Source organism: Haliotis asinina, chromosome 4, assembly GCF_037392515.1.
Source record: "Haliotis asinina isolate JCU_RB_2024 chromosome 4, JCU_Hal_asi_v2, whole genome shotgun sequence".
Classification (NCBI taxonomy): domain Eukaryota; kingdom Metazoa; phylum Mollusca; class Gastropoda; order Lepetellida; family Haliotidae; genus Haliotis; species Haliotis asinina.
In genome coordinates, this window is record NC_090283.1 from 60,080,608 (window position 1) to 60,100,965 (window position 20,358).

At 35.9% G+C, this 20,358-nt stretch overlaps 1 protein-coding gene and 1 long non-coding RNA gene across 2 annotated transcripts; one reads left to right on the forward strand and one right to left on the reverse strand.

The window, feature by feature from the left end:
- Positions 1-317: 317 nt before the first annotated feature.
- LOC137282631 (uncharacterized) lies at positions 318-2,225 on the forward strand. Its single transcript, XR_010956826.1, has 3 exons — positions 318-1,470; positions 1,703-1,837; positions 2,127-2,225. It is a non-coding gene; the product is annotated as an uncharacterized lncRNA (long non-coding RNA).
- Positions 2,226-10,356: 8,131 nt separating this feature from the next.
- Positions 10,357-16,423, reverse strand: LOC137281062 (putative nuclease HARBI1). The gene is made up of 7 exons (XM_067812207.1): positions 15,864-16,423; positions 15,182-15,304; positions 14,802-14,936; positions 14,306-14,516; positions 11,331-11,521; positions 10,860-10,925; positions 10,357-10,387 (listed from the first exon to the last, which is right to left on the reverse strand). Exons 1-7 carry the CDS (start codon positions 16,421-16,423, stop codon positions 10,357-10,359), a joined length of 1,317 nt encoding a protein of 438 aa, XP_067668308.1.
- Between the last annotated feature and the right edge of the window lie 3,935 nt (positions 16,424-20,358).

Sequence of the window (20,358 nt, forward strand, 5' to 3'; positions counted from 1 at the left end):
ATTAAAAAACAGCGTGTTTTTCGGGATCGGACATGTCTGCTGGACATCGTAAGTGACGACGATCTGTATATGAACTACAGAATGGACAGGGAATCTTGTTTTGAGCTGATTAATCTCGCTCGTCCCTACCTTCAGAGAGACACTAAGCGTTCCGTGCCGATTTCACCAGAAACCCAAGTGCTCGCGACGCTGCGATTTTTTTCAAAAGGAGGTTTCTACTCCGAGATCGGCCAACTGCATGGCATCAGCACTCCGAGTGTTTCTCGTATCCTCCATGCTACGACAGAGGCAATTTGTAACTCGGACAATATCCACTTTCCGCTCGCTGTGAGTGAGCAGCGTTTCGTGAAAGAAGGTCTCCATCAAGTGGCAGGTTTCCCCAGGGTTCTCGGATGTATTGACGGCACCCTCATCCCAATTCAGGCTCCGACTGGTGACGATGAACCCGCTTACGTATGCCGGAAAGGTTACCATGCCATAAATACACAGGCTGTGTGCGATGGCAAACTCAGGTAAACTTTGATATTTTCTTTATGTGTAACACATTTCTTTAACTCTTGCTTCGATAACTGTCATATCTATCTCAAAACAAATTGGAGTAAGTTCCCCTTAGTTTTGGTTCATTTAAAAAAATGGATTTCCTAAAATGAAAAAAGATGTGAAACAAAAACACCAGTACTGATCAATCAACGTGTTTATGTCATAGGTATATGTCACATGCCCATAATTACACTCAACAGACATAAAAAACAATTTCAGAATATTCTTGGACACTAGTGCATTACAATTTGATAGAGTGTTAAATGCAAAAATGTATGTACTATTAAATATTATGGACAAAAATTACTTGATGCCAAAAAAGTAATAGTTACCTTCAAAAATAAGTGGTAAGTATACAATGATTTACAGTTGATGATAACATAAATATTGTTTATTGTTGGTACATAACAATAGCGCATTTTAAATGTAATGTAGAGGACTTGTTTATTATATTCTTAAGGTTGAATTACTGTAAATCCTGGTGAAAATATAAATTGTATTTTCACTGAGTGGAGTAACATGTTATTTCAGTTAGTAGAATATCACTTTTGTTCGTGACTTAATTTCTGATGTCATTTATAAACAATGATAGAAATGTACAAAATGGAGCATTTAGTTACTGTTGTCAAATAACATGTAGATTTCATTTTGTGGTATAACAAAGCTGGGCCACTCATGATCATATCAATTTTGTCATACCACAAGATGAAATATACATATTATCTGACATCATACACAAATTATCCTCAGTCTGTTTATTTTTTTTATAATCAAACAAAGTAACACATATGAATGTTTCTTTTCTAGATTCCTTAATGTGGTGAGCAGATGGCCTGGGGCAACTCATGATGCGACGGTGCTGTCCAACTCTGCCCTTGGACAACACTTGGAGAATACACCCATAGATGGATGGCTACTTGGAGACTCAGGGTCAGTGTCAATACATTAATTCTTACCTGATTACCATATGCTTAACACTCTAGATAGTTAGCATTAGTTTTCTTAATTATTAAAATGTAATTCGTACCCAAGCAATTCCAAATTTGTGTAATTAACATCATATAGATTTAACATAACCCCATTTGATGTCAGTTTGATTTCATTTTGATTTGACCTAAATTAGAAATACTATGTTAATTTTTCCATGAATGTTTTTCATTAGATATCCAAGTCGTTCATGGCTATTGACACCAATCCTAGAGGCACAGACATACCCTGAAGAGAGATACAATAACTGTCACAGCAAAACCAGAAATGTGATAGAAAGGGCCTTTGGTGTCTTGAAATCAAGATTCAGGTATGATGGCAAACCCTGTATGTTTAAGAAATAAACAAAAAATAAGTTGTGTCAGTCATGAACATACCAGTTGTGTCGTACCAATCAAGTGAAAATTAGATGATATGTAACAACATTGAGGAAATATACTCAATGTACATAACATTTGAAAGTATTTTACTTAATGTCAATAACATGAAAACAAATATCTATTTATTAATTTAAATTGTAATTATAATATGATTATATGATGTGTGACATTTAATTACACACACAGACATGTTTATATAATTGGATTTCCTGTTTTCAGATGCCTACATAAGTCAACTGGCTGCCTTCCCTTCTCACCTGCTAAAAGCTCTAGAATTATCATGGCTTGTTTCAAACTGCATAATTTTTGCATCAGTAGACATATGCCTTGTGTTCTAGACGATGACATTGATGGTGATGAAAATGATGATAATAATTTTCCTGGGACTGCACCACAAAATGATGGACAAAGTGTCCGCAGGAATTTAATTAAGGATAGGTTTGCTTAAAAAGGATGAGGAGCTTTCATGTACAGTAAATGAGTCATGAATTGAACATTACCAAAGTCAAAAGAAAAAGGAACGAACTTTGCACTTTTACAAATGTAAAAAAATGTCATATGTACAGTGTAAGTAGTCACAGGAAAACAACAATCTAAAGATATATTACATGATACATATCCATTATCTCAGACCAAAACTTAGTGGGATTGGTTTAAGAGTGACATGAGATTATTCATGGGTGATTAATTCAGTATTAACACTTTTAAAACACAAATATTGATGTACATTAAGTTTATGGCTAAATAATCTGAACTTCCATACAATAAGCAGTAGATATGTTCATGTAATGTAACATGTGCAGCTTGGGTTCACGAACAGTCTTGTAAGCACAAGAATTGTTTGGAAATGATGAGGTGATTATACTTTGATTTAATACCAAATATCTTTCCATCTCTGTTTCAAAGATTTCATCAAACATATTATATATCCACAATATTGGTAATGCCATACATATGAAACAACAGTATATGTGCACAAGATTTGAACATGAGACACGTACTCACATCTGCACGGTCATCATGTTGTATAGCATTACTCAAAATACAGTAGTATTGCAGTTAATGTTCATGTTTAATTGCATAGTGCAATATGTAATACACCTGGGAAATACTTCCAATATCACTTTGTATGATGGAACCATATACTATTTTACTGAAACCAGGACATTTCCTAGAGAACAAGCTGTGTACATTTTCTCTACAATCTCTTTCACTTATAGCCCCATATTTCAGAAGCATGGTAATCTATTGTTGTCAGATATTTAAAAAATCATACCGTCATTAAAGAGCATTTCTTAATAAGCAAACAGGAGAGCAGACTTTTTCAGCTTGAGGGTCTATTATGTCACATGACTTTGAGTACACAAATCTTGATGAAAAAATACCACCTTAATGGCAAACCTCTGTTAACATCAAACTGCTGCTGTTTTACTTGATAGGTATGAACACACCCATTCCAGTAATGGCAATGGTTACATATACTAGCAATACTTATTCACTATTTATCTTTTATCTATTCATTATTTATCTTTTACATATTAATTATTTATCTTTTAAAACTTCTTTTTAATGTTTTTCCACTTAGTGTTCAGGGTTCAATCAATTCAAAACTTTATTACTGGGTCAATGCTTATAACTGATTCAAAATCTATTCTCCTTTTCTTCAATTCTAATTTTTCTCTTTCAATGACATTTCGCTCCTCCATAGCACGAGCTATTCTCTTCAACACCTCTAACTTCTCGTTTTCAACTTTGATAATACTGTGAAAGTCGTCATCATCAGATGTCACAGTGTCAACAGCCACTGTAAATAAGAAATGCCTGACATTAGTTATCCACACCAAAATTTACAGTTGAAAATGAACTACATTCAAATATTCAGTAGAAAAAAAGAATCATTTACATTAAATTAATAGAAGATGTATTATAACGACTTGCCTGTATGAGTTTTTCTTTTGGTATGCTTCAGTGGTGGCTTCACTGCAGTGTTGGGAGTTGAAACCGCACTGTGCAATGATGCTATGAAATCTGTTAACAAAATATAATGGTGATGATAAAATGTTACTTTGAAAAATGAGAGAGAGAGAGAGAGAGTTTACTTTGATTTGTCTATGACATACATGTAATTGAACAAACCTTCAGATGAGGAGGTTTCCACTGGGATATCAGGGACACGCTTGTTGCCAGTGTCCACTGAGTCCTCTGGTGGGGACTGCATGGCAGTGCATGAGTCTGTTGGACCTATAATGACATGAATTACATATGATGAAATATTCTCAAATTGAAATAAAGACAATCTTTTTGAATTAATTTCTCTGACTTCATATGAAAATAACTCAAATGGTTTATTAAAAGAAAATAAATTAATGTTGTTTCATTTGACATGATATTTACTATGCTTATGTTTAGCTACTTCTTACTTGTTTGGAAGTATTCAGATTCCATCCCACCTTCAATCCCCTCCAGGTGACAAGTAGGTATGAGACTTGCTACCTATTAATCCTCTCAATGCTGCCGTCGAACCCATTCGACAGGAGTGCAGGATAGTGACATCTCCAAATAAAACTTGCAATAATTATTCAACGAGTCGGATTTACGTGTCATATGAATTATGTATGGAATGTACTAATTCTCACCTTTTTAAATACATAATGTTCAAAACGTTTGTATACCTTAAAACGAAACGCCCGCTAAATAAAAATGAGATCGCCGAATTTCTCCGCACGCAGTCGAAAGTAACGGCCATTGTTGACTTCCAGCGCACCACCATCGTGTGGTATCCAGTCTAATATTTTCTTCATAATGAAATATTTTTTGATAGTTTAATCCATATTTTTTGTTCCTTGACGAAGAGAAAGCCCATAAGTTTTCCATTTTCTAAAAATTACTAACTTTCGGCTCAAATAATTATAAACAAAACCAATCTCAATGTTACATCATCGATTGGACGAACAGGAACGATCATGGCAACGGCGGTAAACAAACAACTCCACATGCATGGTGATGCCGAAGGGAATGTGCCATCCTTTTGACATATCCAACTATTTTATCTGGAATTAATTACACGGTGTTAATAGGTAAATGTTATTGTCTCTGCACAGAAATTACCATATTTAGCGATTTTATTTTGATTTTGTTTGATAAACCTTCCAACATTCACAAAGTTGACAGCCGTAGGTGACCCGAAAGGGCGTGGCCGAACTCGCGGTCTTTCTAAGTTACAAGATACGAAGGTTGTTTGAAAAAACGCGTTCATACGCAGAATCTGAACACATATATAGTCTGGTTCATAATTATTGAGAATTTTTCTTCTTACTTTGAGCTATCCTAACACCTCAACTGATTCACTGATACTTAAAACTAAGTAATGGTATAAGGGAGGTAACTCATCTTGGCCTACTGAGTATAGTACAATTAGAGTTACCTCCCCTGAATTTGTAGCAGACGTCATTTTCCTCAGCACTGTCAACAATGTCTGCTGAAGATAAAAGAAGGTTGATTTTTGAGTTGTGTAATCAAGGAATTGATGATGTAAATACATTGGCAGAGAGAACAGGAACTCCTCTTTCTACTGTGTATAGGATTAGGAAGAATTTTAAAGAGGGAAAGGATTTTGGGCACCAGAAAGGAGCAGGGAGACCCAGAAAATTGGACTTCTCAGATCGCGTCCGGCTGGGAATTTTAGCGTCTAAAAAGCAAAGGGCAAGCATCTCCAACATCAGGTATGAAATGATAGAAAGGGGATCAACAGTTGTATCAAAATCTACAGTTAGAAGAAATTTGATTGATCTTGGATGGGAGAAAAAGACTGGAATTCCTTCTCATCTCATGAAACAAGAACATAAAGACAGGCGTGTTGAGTGGTGTTTGGCACATGAAAACTTTGACTGGGAAAATGTGATTTTTACTGATGAAAGCTCAATATGGGTATATCCCAATAATGTGAAAATATGGACAAAGTCTGCGTCAGCACCGTTGTATCGACGACCTAAATACATCCCAAAGTTTCATGTATGGGGAGGGATATCCTTATTAGGAACGACCCCGCTGTGTGTGTTTGAGGGAAATCTGACAAGTCAACGCTACACTAACATATTAGATAATTTTCTCCTTCCAAGTGCACATGTGTTTTATGGAAATGACTGGATTTTGCAGCAAGATAATGACCCTAAACACACCGCAAAACATGCCAAGCAGTGGTTTCAGGAGAAAAATGTGACTGCATTACCATTTCCTGCATATAGTCCTGACTTAAATCCCACTGAGAACATTTGGGGGATGATGAAGGAATGAGTGAATCAAAAGGGGTTGACAAAAATTGAAGACATGAAGAGAGAAGTGGTCCGATACTGGGACAGCATAACTCACGAGACACTAACCTCTCTGATAGGAAGTATGCCTACCCGTCTTAGACTGTGCCGTGAAGCTCAAGGAGACTTGATAAAATATTAAATTGTTACCTACACAACATGAAAAGGTCAGTTCACTTTCACAATACATTCAATTTTATCTGATTTGTTCTCGTTTAATAATATGAAATGCTTTAGCTATTCTCAATAATTTTGAACCATACTGTACATTGAAAGAAAACGACTCAATACCTATATAATGCAGATCATGAAACAATATCACAATATTTGTAATTGTACCCACCCTTGATGAACCGGAAGCACGTACACGGCATGGCACTCGTGGAAGTAAAATATGAACGAGTTTGAAAACGACCATTGATACATTTTCTAAACGGATTCAAATTCCCGTAAGATCCATACTATACACCAGAATTACCTTTCAGTCATCCTCAGTTATTTACTGTTAGTTGTGTTCAATAGCAGTTGTCATTTGTTGCTTGTGTTGTAGTATTTCTCCTCAAGTTAGCCGTCGATGTGTTGATCTTTAGTTTAGCAAATCCGAAGTCGATGATTTTCGCGGTCTATTTTTTTCGAAGAATGTTCTGACACGGGGAGACTTATAAATTGTCAGTGTGTCGTAACAATAACATTATAATGTTCTGTGTATATCGTCACAAGAAGTACAATTTTGATGATTGAAGATGTCATGAAAAAAATCATTTTTCCTTGTGCAGAAACGAACGAAACCAGAGCTAGTGTGAGAATGTAACGTACAGTAAATGTATTTCATAAAAATTAATTACTGCTTAGAAAACAACTGTCATCGTCTTAGAGAATCAGTATTTATTTTAGACATTAAAACAGCTAAACACCACATCTTTTGTTCACGAATTTGGAGCAAAATTGAAATTATTTTGTTACTCCAAACGGCAGAGCTTTCGGAGTTAATTCTACCTAGTATAATGCAGGTAATGTTTCAGATCAAATTGTTTGACGTGTGTGCATATTTGTGTAAAAAAAATCATGTCATGTGTCTCAGTCCGTGGCTCCATAAAGCTTTTAGATATTGCACTAGTGCAATCTGAACTGCAAAATGTACCTCATGTTTATGGCCATACTTTTTAAAGTGTCTATGTTCTTATTTTACTGTTATAACAGACTGATGATCCAAACTCTTGGAGCAGTGATTACATTGACAGTGATTGAAAGACAGACTCATTTTTTTCTTGTGATGAAATTTCATGACGTAATATGAAATTATCATACCAGACCTAGAATAATTTTGTTGTAGTGATGTTTTGAATATGGAATATCAAAACTACAAGTGACAGATAATTAAGTGCTGAGCAGGAGGTGCAACCTGTGTTAGTCTGTGGCATCAAGGTAATCATGTGGTGGCACCAGGGACAAGTAGATTTCTTTTTTCCTAATACTGAGCTCTGCGGTGAGTGGTTTTTGTTGTCCAGTTTGGAACTATTCATTATGATTTCAATTTAGATTTTTTTCATTGCAATACTTATATGACAAAGACATATATATCAAATGCTTCCAGATCTTAAACCAAAGACCTTGGCATTTTGTTATTCAAAGAAGACTGTTCTTGATGTTTCTTGTTTTATGATGGTTTAGGCTATTGAACACTAAATAATTGGAGTATCACCATCAGACACTTCAGCAAACAGAAACAATCCTTGAAAGTTCAATAGACTCATTTGATATTGTGACATTGCTCCTAAACCCAGGAAAAGACAATAAGGTAGAGTAATATATATTTACAGAACATGAAGCCTGTTTACTTTCACCAGAGACAATATAACTTATTATATGTATATGGTTTCCTTTTTTATCAAATGATAACATTTTCTGATAAATATACTGTTACTGCAACAACATAAATGACATTAGTCATGTGTGATTCAAAATAATTCAGTAAACAAAGTGGTACTGTTGAAAACAAAAATAGCTCATCACCCATTTGTATTTGATGTACATTTTGGCATGATATTATAAAGAAATAAAATACACAAAATAATATGTAACATCTATCCATATATTTTATGGCATACATGTAGTTGTATTTAAGAATTGTGTAAAATTGTCAGTTTTCAACATTACTGAAAGACATTAATTATAATTTGGTTATTTACACGTTGCTAATGCATTGACAGACTTTAAGTGTCTTTGCCCTTGTGTATTTTGGAGAGAAAAATAATTGTTATATTATTAATATCAATTAACATCTGAAAACATATGAAAAGATTTAAAGTTGTAACCAGTTATGAAACATAAAGCATTGACAAATCTATCATAATTATTCAACAAGAACGTTAATTTATTGCATAAAATTATGAATGTAATTCAACTTGTTCTGAAGTGAGACATATAATTTTTCCAATCATGTAATTTGAACGCAATATTTATCAAATCATCTTCGATGTTATGTGAAACTATAACTGAAAATATATTTTAGTTAATAAAACATGTATACTGCAGTTGCTACTACACTAAATCGTCACAAAAAGAAAAGCATGAATGTTATTTTGAAACACAAATGCCACGCCCATATCCGCGCACCTGTTGTTGAGAATGATGTTTGTAAACGTTTTTGTGTCGGACCATGTCAAAAAAAGAATGAGCTAGGATCAACATGCATCACAATTATATCTTTGCTGTCATTATATTCAGTGGACAATAGAGTAATGTGCCTAATATGAACAAACATTCAAATAAAGATACTGAAAAACTTGCATCGGCAGTGTTGATCGACTACTGTTTCCGGGTCACGGGAGCATACAAGGTCAAACTGGTTCGGCTATTTGCGAATTATATAGTAAAAAATACACCAAGAAAAATCTATGAGCTCTGATTAATCATTTTAGACAGTTATTTGTGCTAAAGTTGGGTTTGTTAGACGAAATATCTCCAACTTTTCTGTTAATATTCAATAACGAATGAATTTCCTCAGACAATCCCTGTCTGTGACATCACATCCGGTGACCTTTGCATTTACTAGAAAACAAGTTAGATTTCACGATCTTAATTTTCATATGTCTCTCGTCATACTAAACGGAAAATGATACATGGAACACTTGTAGAATGAGAAATGCTCCCTCTTTCGCCAGGTCTTACACAGAAGAGTTCTGTAATATTTCTTCTGACTAAAAAAGCTATATTTTATAAAGGAGTTGGACGAAGCGCGCCATGTTTGTTTTTCGTACGTGTAACACGATCTAACACCGTCTTTTTGCGGGTTTGTGCAAAACTTATTGAACCATAACACTTGAAATTTGCACTCATGAATGTTTATAAATCATGTATTTTATTCTGCTATTTTCATGACATGACACGTTTAAATAAACGTAATCGTGCCATTTCAGTGAGACCTGTCATGGCATCGAAAATATTAGTTGTTTACGACGAACGTTTTCGATTATTTTTTTCAGAATTAATTTTTAATTGGTCGTCGCGCGGATATTTGCCGATACAAATATACGAAATTAAAGTCAGATACTTATGAAATATCAGTAGTAAGAATATTGAAATCGGTTTGCGATAATTGAACAATTTATACGGCTCCTAATATAAAATGCATCCGGCTGTCAATCGAGCAGTTCAGTTAAATTCAATAAAATTTACTTTATTTATGTTTGTCTTGCAATTAATATCTGTACGTTTGAAATTGTCTGGATATTTTTTGATAATAATGTTTATTTTTCTATCTAGTATTAATGGGCTGAATATTTTTTCAGTTGTTCCTTATTTAGTGACACACGGACTGTTTGAAATCACCCACCCTCTTCTCAGCGCCTTATGCTGAAATTAATTCAGCAGGCTAAAGGTTAAGAAAATTGTCATGGTTGATACATTGTACTGACTAAAAAGTATTTTCAGTGATCAAACAATATATTCACTAATAATTACTTCACACCATTAGGGTTGAAATTTAAAAACTTGGTCATTGTGAATTTAAATTGTTGTCTATAAAGAGAAAGTCTACAACAATTTTCAGCAACATTTTTGCTATACACTGAATTCTTCTCATACCCTCTCTTCAACTTCTGACAACTGTTGGGGACAAGGACCCCCACCAGTTTTCTTCATCTCATCTCTTTTTTCTTGACTGAAGACCTGGGAAAATTTAATCATGTGTACATGATCATGATATATCAAAAATTAATTGACATGATTTATCATGCAAATTTAAAATAATTTGATAGTACCAGTATCTTGGACTTGCTGTTAATACATGTATGTTAAGTACTTGTAGCTGTAATTAATTGCAATGTTTATGTCCAATTTGAAGACATATATACATTATAACATTTACGTCAGCGTATCAAGTGAAATAACTGGTGGCAGTGTTCTTGTACATTAAATACAAATTACTTATATTTATTTGTTACCTAAATATCTTATGTTACAAATTGTAATGGAAATAATTAAGGACAATTGTCCTCAAACCTGGATCAAAATGTTATTGATGTTTATTTTTTCACTATGGCTAAGCAAATTATGACATGGAAAGGATTTGAATGTCCATAGTAAAGTTACAAGACATGCAGCGGTTCAGTCTTGAAAAGATCAATGGTTCGATCCTCACCTGAAATCAGTCCATTTTTTTCGGACCTCATCCCCATCCCTCTTGGTGTTGGCATTTGCATTGATCCTGTAAGGGATACATGTTCATAATACAACGACAGATGATATCCACTTCATGATGATATCATAATTAGTCTGAAATAATTTTGGAAATGTGAACGTTTTACATATATCTACATACCAAAAATTAAACAAATAATTTTCCGGCAACATCGCCATTTTGTATCTAGGGACGCCGGAACCTGTCACGCCCACTAATTTCGCTGTACATCGAGGTAGTCATTACTTGTTATGATGTTATATCGGACTAAGTATTTAATAATATACACTGATGATACGTGTTACAAATAAAGATGAAGTGCTGTGTTTCTCTAGTCGTTGTGTTTCTGGAATTTCACTTTATTTAATTGAACTGAAATCAGAGTCGAATATTGGATGAAGTTCACGAGCGAAAGACTCGGTCATCACTTACTTTTCTGCGATCTCATTCCAGAGACGCTTCTTGCCTGCAGCTGTGACTGCAGCTGACAATTTCCCAAAAAGGTAGCTGCTGTTTTGGGCAACTTCAGCTGTCAAAATGTCCAGTTCGAAGGACGAGAAATTACTTTTTCTCGCCCTTGCCTTTGCCTTGACGTCCTCCATTATAAGGCGGATTGTTGTCGTCTGTTCGCACAAAGGGACGTAACTCGCATTCCATGTTCTTTTCAGGTCTTCTCAGCAAAAGAGTTCGCGTTACGAGAGTTACAAGTTACCTTAAGTTTTCTCGTAGCAACGAGAGTAGTAAGATAGTTTCGTGAAACGCCCTTAGCATAGTATCGTAAGATGTATCGTAGGAGTTACGAGACCTTATATTTACGAGAGTTTTGTGAAACGGACCCCTGGGCTGTAACTGGGCCAGTCTAAAACTTGAACATTTTCGCCCGACAACCACTGTTTTGTATAGCGCGCAGTGTGTTTGGGGTCATTATCATGCTGGAAAATCCAATCATCTTCATACAATGTTTGTGCTGTCGGAAGAAGGTGACCATTTAGAATGTCAACGTATCTTTTTTTGTCAAGTTTCCCGTGAAAACACACAATGGCGTCACTCCGCGAGCCGATATGCCACCCCACATGTGAAACTTCGGGCTATGTTTTGGTCGCTGGTAGATAGGTTTGACAGTATCTTTGGTCCAAATTTTCACACAATAAGGGAAAAGCCAAACAGACCTTTCATCCGAAAAGAAAACATTATCCCAATCTTGATTTTCATGAGCCCGACACCAGTTTAAACGTTTTTCCTTTTGTGCATCTTTCATCAACGGCGAGGGAATTCCACGTTTTTTCACCCAATTAAGTCTCTGTAATTCCTGCCTAACTGTTTCATTGCATACCTGAGGACTTCCTCTGCTAATCATTTCATTTCTGATGTTCTCAGCACTTTTCAATTTGCCCCTACTCACAATCTGCCCAAGTCTTCGGCGATCCACAACACTGAATTTCCTAGGCCGACCTGCCCCTGCTTTGTGCTCTATCCCGGTTCCTGTTTGAATATTCTTCAAAGTTCTGTAAACTGTAGACAGAGGAATACCATGTCTAAAAGCTAACACTTTAGCATCAGCCTCACCCCTTTCAAAATCATCTAGAATGAGCTTTCTTTTCTCTCTTGCTGTAAATTCTGCCATGTCAACACAGGAAGCCGTCTGCTCAGACAAGGGAGATAACTCTTGACGTAATGAGAAGCCTTCAAGAGGTGTCTCCCTTATTTAGTATGCTTAGTGCATAGTTAAAGTCCTTTTTCCAATCTTAGCATCTTTAGAAAAAAAAACAAAGATTTCCTCAATAATTTCTAGGAACACTGTATGTTACTTGCTTACGAGCAATATCATGAAATGATAATTCATACCAAAATCCATTTATAGTACAAGCAATACAGTAGAATACAAATATTAGGAAAATATAAATATAGACTTAGTTTCATCATGTATCAGTAACAGCTTAGACAAGACTCCTGTCAAAAGTAGTAAAAGTTATCTCACAGACATTCTATTGAAAAAGGTGTAAGTTATGACCACACAATTTCCCAGATGTTCTAGAGTTAAAATTCTAGCCTGAGAACTCCACTGTAAGACAAACCATTCACTAAGACCAGGGTATGTCTAGACAGGTTAATAAACTGCTTTGATGAGGTAAACATGCCATCACCTACAGTAAAATAAGATTATGCAAACACCAGTTAAGGGTCGTTACAGATCCAGCCCAGTGTAAGCAATCAAGCATCCAGTAAATGTGCCAATGAGATTAATGCCACCTAGAATATGATTAAAAGATTAAGTACTCCCCCTGTCTGGTCACTGAAGTTGTTCTGGTAGGACACACCCCATATTTGTTTATTCTGTATTTGATTGGCTATTGTAGGTTACACCCATTTTTGTATCAGTCAGTATGTGCTAACAATCGCAAAGCATTTTTTTTTGTCTCTCTCTCTCTCTCTCTCTCAGTTGACTTAGTATTGCAATATTGCAAAGTAACAATCCATCATAATTACATTTTGTCAACAGATATGATATCATCCTTGCACAGTGTTATAGCACCTCCCAATGCTGCAGTAAAACCATCAGTCAAGGAAACAAAAAAGAAAACTCACACAGGTTAGTCACTTAAATGTAACTATCTATTGAATCCAGTTTACGTTATATATTTGAAAATTGTTGATTTTTAGTTGCAAGTTTAAGTTTAATTTCAAGACATTTCTTATTTACAGTGGCTGTTGCTCCATCCGATGATGATGACTTACAGAATATTGTAAAAATTGAAAAAGAAAAATTGGAACTCTTAAGAAGATTAGCTCAGGCAATGGAGGAACGGAACATCACTGAGAGAGTAAAGCTAGAAATGAAGAAAAGGAGAATGAAGTTGGAATCAGTTTTAAGCATTGACCCTGTAATAAAGTTTTGAATTGAACAACATACTAAGTGGCCAAACACTGACAACTTTTGGTAAGACAATCTTAAATATGTGTATTGGGAGGTATTATAACCACTGGCATTAATATTGAATCGATGTGTACATACCTATAAAGTAAAATAGCAGCAATTTGATAATGACAACTATTTATTATGTAAGTATAATTCTTTCAAAACTTGTGTGATGAATGCCTTGCATTTTGTACAAGGCCATTAAACATTGAAATTAACTGCTATACAACTGCATGCTATGTAATTCTACACTGGATGAGGACCATGGAGGTGTGAGGCAGGTGTCACATGTTCATATCTTGTGAATAGAGACTGTAGTTTCATGGAGTTGTGAACCATTTTATGCAAAGTTTATAATTACTCAAGAGTAGACACCTGCTCCTAATTCTGTGTAAAAAATTCTAGATGCATTACCTTCCCTTTTACTATTGGTTATGCTCATCTTATACCTCAAAGTCTTTACCCCTTTTTAAGAAAACCTATTCCTGACTAAATTTCTGCGGACGCTCTGTCCGTCATTCTGTGGTGAAGCCACAGGAAAACAATTATCATCATCATATTCATCATCATTCAGGTCATAGTCTAGAGGACAGGGCATATTTCTACTGATGCAAAAATTATGTAACTTGAAACAGGCCATGATAATTCTGGAGCACTTAGCCGGGTTGAAGGGAAGGCAGCCAGTGCTCTTATTCAGACATCTGAAACCAGGAAATTAATTCTAGGATAGCTTGTGTGTTCATTTGAATATAACATATCATTATAATATAATTTCAGTTTAATGAAATTATATATATATATATATATATATATAATTGAAATGAAATAAAATACAATCAAATTGTAAATACATTGAGGATATTTTGTTAATTTTGTCCAAGAATATGCATATTTCATTGATTGGTCTGCCAAAGTGGACATGTTCTTGACTGACGCATCTTAATTTTTTCATGTATTCAATCCACTTGCAGTATTCGACACCATACCTGAATCTTGATTTCAAGACACCGAAAGCCCTTTCTATTACATTTCGGGTTTTGCAGTGGCAGGTGTTGTAACGCTCTTCTGGGCGTGTCTGTGCTTCTGGGATTGGTGTCAATAGCCATGAACGATTTGGATATCTTAAAAAAAAAAAAAAAGAAATACATTCATGGAAAAGTGAACATAGTCTTTTATATTTATGTCAAATCAAAATGAAATGAAACTGAATTCAAACTATTTTAGATTTCATCTTTAAGATATTAATACCACATATAAGGGATTGCTTGGGGATGAATTACATTTGAATAATTAAGACAACTAATGCTAATTATCTAATGTGTTAGACATATGTTCCTCAGGTAAAAATTAATGTATTGACACTAACCCAGAGTCACCTAGTAGCCAACCATCGACAGGGTTATTCTCCAGGTGTTGTCCAAGGGCAGAGTAAGACAGCACTGTTGCATCATGAGTTGCCCCTGGCCATTGGCTGACCACACTGAGGAATCTAGACATGAAACATGTATGTTTGTTATTTCATTGGAAGTGACCACTGGTAAAAACATGACGGTGCTTTACATTTCTATTTAAAATTCAATTTCATTTTTTCACAATTAATAACAATTTTCATGTTATAATCAACTCTAAATCATTGTACAATTAGCATTTAATTTTGAAGAAAATTGTTACTTCTTTTGCATCAATTCATTGTTTCCATAACATGTAAATGACCATATATTCCTGCTTGTATCTTTTCAGCAACTTGTAATGCACTTAAGTCTAAATATATTCCTAACTTGTTTTCATATACATGGTATGTAATTACGGGCTTGTGACCTGTAAATATGACATAAAAAGTTGATTGGTCAGTACTGGTGTGTTGTTTTTCTATGGCATAATTGATATTTTTTCGTTTTAAGAAATCCATTTTTTTATATGAACCACAACCAGGGGAACCTACTCCAATTTGTTTTGGGGGGCATCTAATGTTACAGTGAAAAAGAAAGATCGACACAAACATTGTGTAGTAATGTACATTGAAGTAATGTAAATAGTTGATATTGTACCTGAGGTTGCCATCACACACAGCCTGTACATTTATGGCATGGTATTCTTTGCGGCACACGTAGGCAGGTTCCTCGTCACCAGTCGGAGCCTGGATGGGGATGAGGGTGCCGTCAGTACACCCGAGAACTCGTGGGAAACCTGCCAGTTGAGGAAGACCTTCTTTCACTACGCGCTGCTCACTCATAGCGATCGGAAAGTGGATGTTGTCCAGCGAGTTACATATGGCCTCTGTGGTAGCGTGCAGGATACGCGAAACACTAGGAGTGCTGATACCATGCAACTGGCCGATCTCGGAATAGAAACCTCCTTTTGAAAAAAATCGCAGAGTGGAGAGCACTTGTGTTTCTGTCGAAATCGACACGGAACGCTTAGTGTCTCTTTGAAGGTATGGACGCGTGACATCAATTAGCTCAAAACAAGATGCCCTGTCTATTCTGTAGTTAACATAGAGATCGTCATCACTTACGATGTCCAGGAGACAGGTGCGATCCCGAAAAACACGCTGTTTTTCAATGCTTTTCTTGCTAAGTTTCTCATTTAACAAAAGGTAGTACGCCATTTTGTTCTTGAGTTACGAGAATAATGCTCATTTACGAAAGCAAATACTTACCTTAATTGTTTTTGTAAATTTAAGGTATCGTAAGCCTACGAGAGTTTCGTGAACCGCCCATAAAATTGTAAGATTGTGCTACGAGAAAAGATACGAGACCTTAGGCTTACGAGAGTTTTGTGAAACTCTCGTAAGCCTAAGATCTCGTAAGTTTTCTCGTAGCCGTTGTGTCTCCTATACTGTAACACAGGAGCTACGGATGCTACGAGAAAAGTTACGAGATCTTAGGCTTACGAGAGCTTTGTGAAACAGGCCCCAGCACGTTGAGGTCACTGCGTTTATCATGTATAAAATACGGCGGTATGGCAGATTCCATGCATTACCAAGCCAAATCATTCACGTTTATCCAACGATTACGACATATGGTTCTGGCAAGTACTTTCTCAGTTGCTGTCGAACAGAATTGTAAACTGCAGGACAAAATAAAGTAAATTCGAAAACAGACACACCGGTGAACATTGCCGGCGACATTTTCAAATATGCAAAGCTGTTGACATCACAATAGATCTAGCTCTTTCCAAAGATTTATGCTTCAGTTATTTTTTCTATTTGTGACATTTCCATTTCTATTCTTCATAATAGTTTTGAATGAAACTACAACTGCTTCTTTCTCTATACAAGTAGATACGAGACTAACACTTTCATTCGTCTGTACGCAAATTTCGATGACGTGACTGCCATCGCACGGTAGGAGTGCTTTGAGCTAACTTCACAGGAACCATATTAAATGCTTCTGGTGGGCAAGAAAGTAAAATAAAAATATGTTTATGATGCATGATTATTTGTGAAATTTACAGAATAAAATTTTATGAAAATAGCACGAATAATTTAGATTCATTGCACCTAAAAATATTCTTGCACTGTTTACTAAATATTTTAAGTTGTAGATTCCTTTCAGTTTTTCTTGAAAAAACGTCAATAATTTTCTCCCGGTTCATGTTTTACGTCAATATTCATATGGGAACGAAGACACTTCTCTACAGATTTCAGGTGTAAGATTCCATTCTTATTACCCACGTGGTACTTCGTAAAGGTGTTTCATAACACCTTCGAGTGATTTGATTGGATAATACGTGAACTTTGACATTACTGGTACTACTTTCATCACTCATTCCAGTCATGATTTTCATTCATGTTTTCACCCCTGAGAGCATGTAAAACGAAAACACTTCCATGGAATTAGATAAAAGTTATTTCATTTAGTGTGGTTACTAGCATTTTTTTTCCAAATCTATGATAACTCAAGTTTCTGCAATAAAAACGAAAATAAAACAATCTATAAAAATACGTAAACAAATACGTCTAGTAGGCCTCTCATGAGTGTAAACAAATATGGCGTCGCCCGTAAATGTTATTGATTTCGTCAAAATTGACGGACTATTGGTTGGAAGAGTTGTGAATGTTATCAAGGGATTGAATACCTTCTGCGTGTATGTTGTCAGGACAGCACAGTAACACACAACATCAAACGACGAGCGGCGCTCTTGTATCACTGCCACTGTCAGCCGCATCCATCGCGTCCTCCCGCACAAACATATTGTCACCGCCATGCCTCCCGTGGTTTCTCATGTAGGGGTCAAAGGCACTTCCCAGAATCTGAACACAATAGGTATGAAATCGTCTTCGCTCGAGTTTGTAGGCTGTGTTTTCAGACCCAATTTTCGGCGGAGTCTTCAACATAAACATCGAATGTCGACAAGTGGGAATCCCAAGCCGAGATGAGAGGGCGTCACTGGCATCCTGCGCAAAGCGTCGCCGAATTATTTACAGTCGCCCTCCGATGAAAAACATTAAGCTCAACTATTTGAGACATACAGTTCCCTGTTATTCACATTCACCTTTGCTGTTGAGTTTGCCACTCCTAATTAAATGCTCCCTAGAATCTTCTTCTTTGTGAACACTTCTCAACATGAGGACTAGCCCGACAGTGATGGCCGACTGACGTTCAGGCAAGATTTAGGTCACGTTGTCAAGTTAAAAACAGTTACACTTCACAAGTGTTTTGATGAATTAGATTATTCCTTTTGAAAACAAATCCTCAACTGGAAAGAATTAAATTCTGATTACGACTTAATTCTGTCTTAATTTGTTTATTTTCTTGTGATTAGGCGCCGTATAGGAAATACATTGCCTCTACGCAGCGTACGTTTTCCTGGAGTGAAGCGGTTGACATTCCAATCACCAATATGATGTATTAATCCGCGTTACATGGTTCTATATAAGAAAGCAAAATATTGCTTTATTTTAAAGATATTTTCACTTTTTAGAACGTGGGCAATAAATAGGATACAAAACTCGTTCCCCTCGTTTAATATCCTATAAATATATCACGAACAGTTTTTTTTCGTTTTTAAGTGTTTTCCGGCAAGACACTCATGGGAAAACACTGCAGTGTAACCAATTTTCGTGAAAAATGGCGTCACACATATTTTAACGAATTTGTAATCGACGATTTCGCTGGCTTCCTTTTCGCTAGATATTTCATTTTCAACATGGTAGTTGTGAATCAAACTGGCTACCGTAAGATGTTTTCGTTTCTGTTTATTACTGCAAATTAAAGATTTAACGAGACCACGATTGGCCCGATGCGCCATGCACAAAAAATGGCTGCCGTGGAAAATTCTCTAAAATTAACATGTTATGCATTTTGGACGAGCAATTTCTTACGTTTATAGAGGCAAATAATATAAAGTATTTACATGAACAGAACGGGAAATGACTGTACTTTAACAGTGTGGATTTTTATCATAGTGGGTAACACCATTGCTATCTGACGTACAATTTAGTCCAATGTGTGCAGTTTTCATAGCGCCTCGCTCAGATAAATTTGGCACAGCGATGACGCACGGGGTATTTCTAAGTGGCATCCAGGGGGTTACATTTTGAGTTTTCGAAAAACATTTTTTTCATTTTTTCATCCTTAGCACATGTACATAACAGCTGCATGTTTAATTTTGCCAAATCCCTTGTGACAGAGTGGCCACCGTGCTGAGAGTTTCTGGACTGAGTCCAGAGTGAGTGAGTGAATTAAGATTTAACGTCACATCGGCAATGTTGCAGCCATATCGTGACGAGAACATACGTGCCATAAAAAAAAATATATATATATATATATGTGCATATTATGTAGAACCTGTCGACGAAGGACGGTAAAAACACTAGACTATCACAGTTCATATTAAAACTAGTGTGGAAACTTATAAAAATATAACAGTATCATTATTTGGACAGTACAATATAAAACCAGGCCATAGATCGCCAACAACAGAGGGTAGATCACCATACTAGGGACCATGGACTTACGTACCCTCTCAGGAGGACAATATTTTTACGGTACTTCAACCCCCTTCGAGGATACAGCCACTAACAATCGTAGTTCCTGATTCAACTTCCAATCTTAAAATATTTATCTATTTACAAGTCATGTAATAAATCTAATTCTTTTAAAAACGCAAAGATTAAATGATTAATAACGTTACTAAAAAGATCCTTCATAGTTCCCGATTTAAAATAGTTATCCCTTGTGATGGAATATTCAACACAGTCAAGCAAAACGTGCTTGACTGTGATTCTTTCATCACAAGGGATACAGAACGGAGGATCTTCACCTTTAAGCAAATATTCATGCGTATATCTTGTGTGGCCAATGCGACATCGTCGCATGATGACCTCTTCAAATCTGGACTGACAACCCAAGTAGGTGTAACCGATGTAGGGTTGCATTTCATGTAACTTGTTGATACCGACTTGAGTGTCCCACCTTTTCTGCATCAGATCACGAATGTAAGACCTAATGGTAGCTTTATAATCAGTGTGTGGAATGAGAATTGGTGTCACAGATTTGTTGAGTGCTGCTTTAGCAGCAAGGTCAGCGAGTGTGTTCC

What these genes read in the sequence shown, in the direction of transcription:
- LOC137281062 (XM_067812207.1), bottom strand. Translation starts at nt 16,423, where the DNA reads ATGGCGTACTACCTTTTGTTAAATGAGAAACTTAGCAAGAAAAGCATT. An exon ending in TGGAATGAGATCGCAGAAAA is followed by an intron (nt 10,926 to 11,330) that starts GTAAGTGATGAC and finishes TATCCCTTACAG; the next exon opens with GATCAATGCAAATGCCAACA. An exon ending in AAAAAATGGACTGATTTCAG is followed by an intron (nt 10,388 to 10,859) that starts GTGAGGATCGAA and finishes AAATTTTCCCAG; the next exon opens with GTCTTCAGTCAAGAAAAAAG.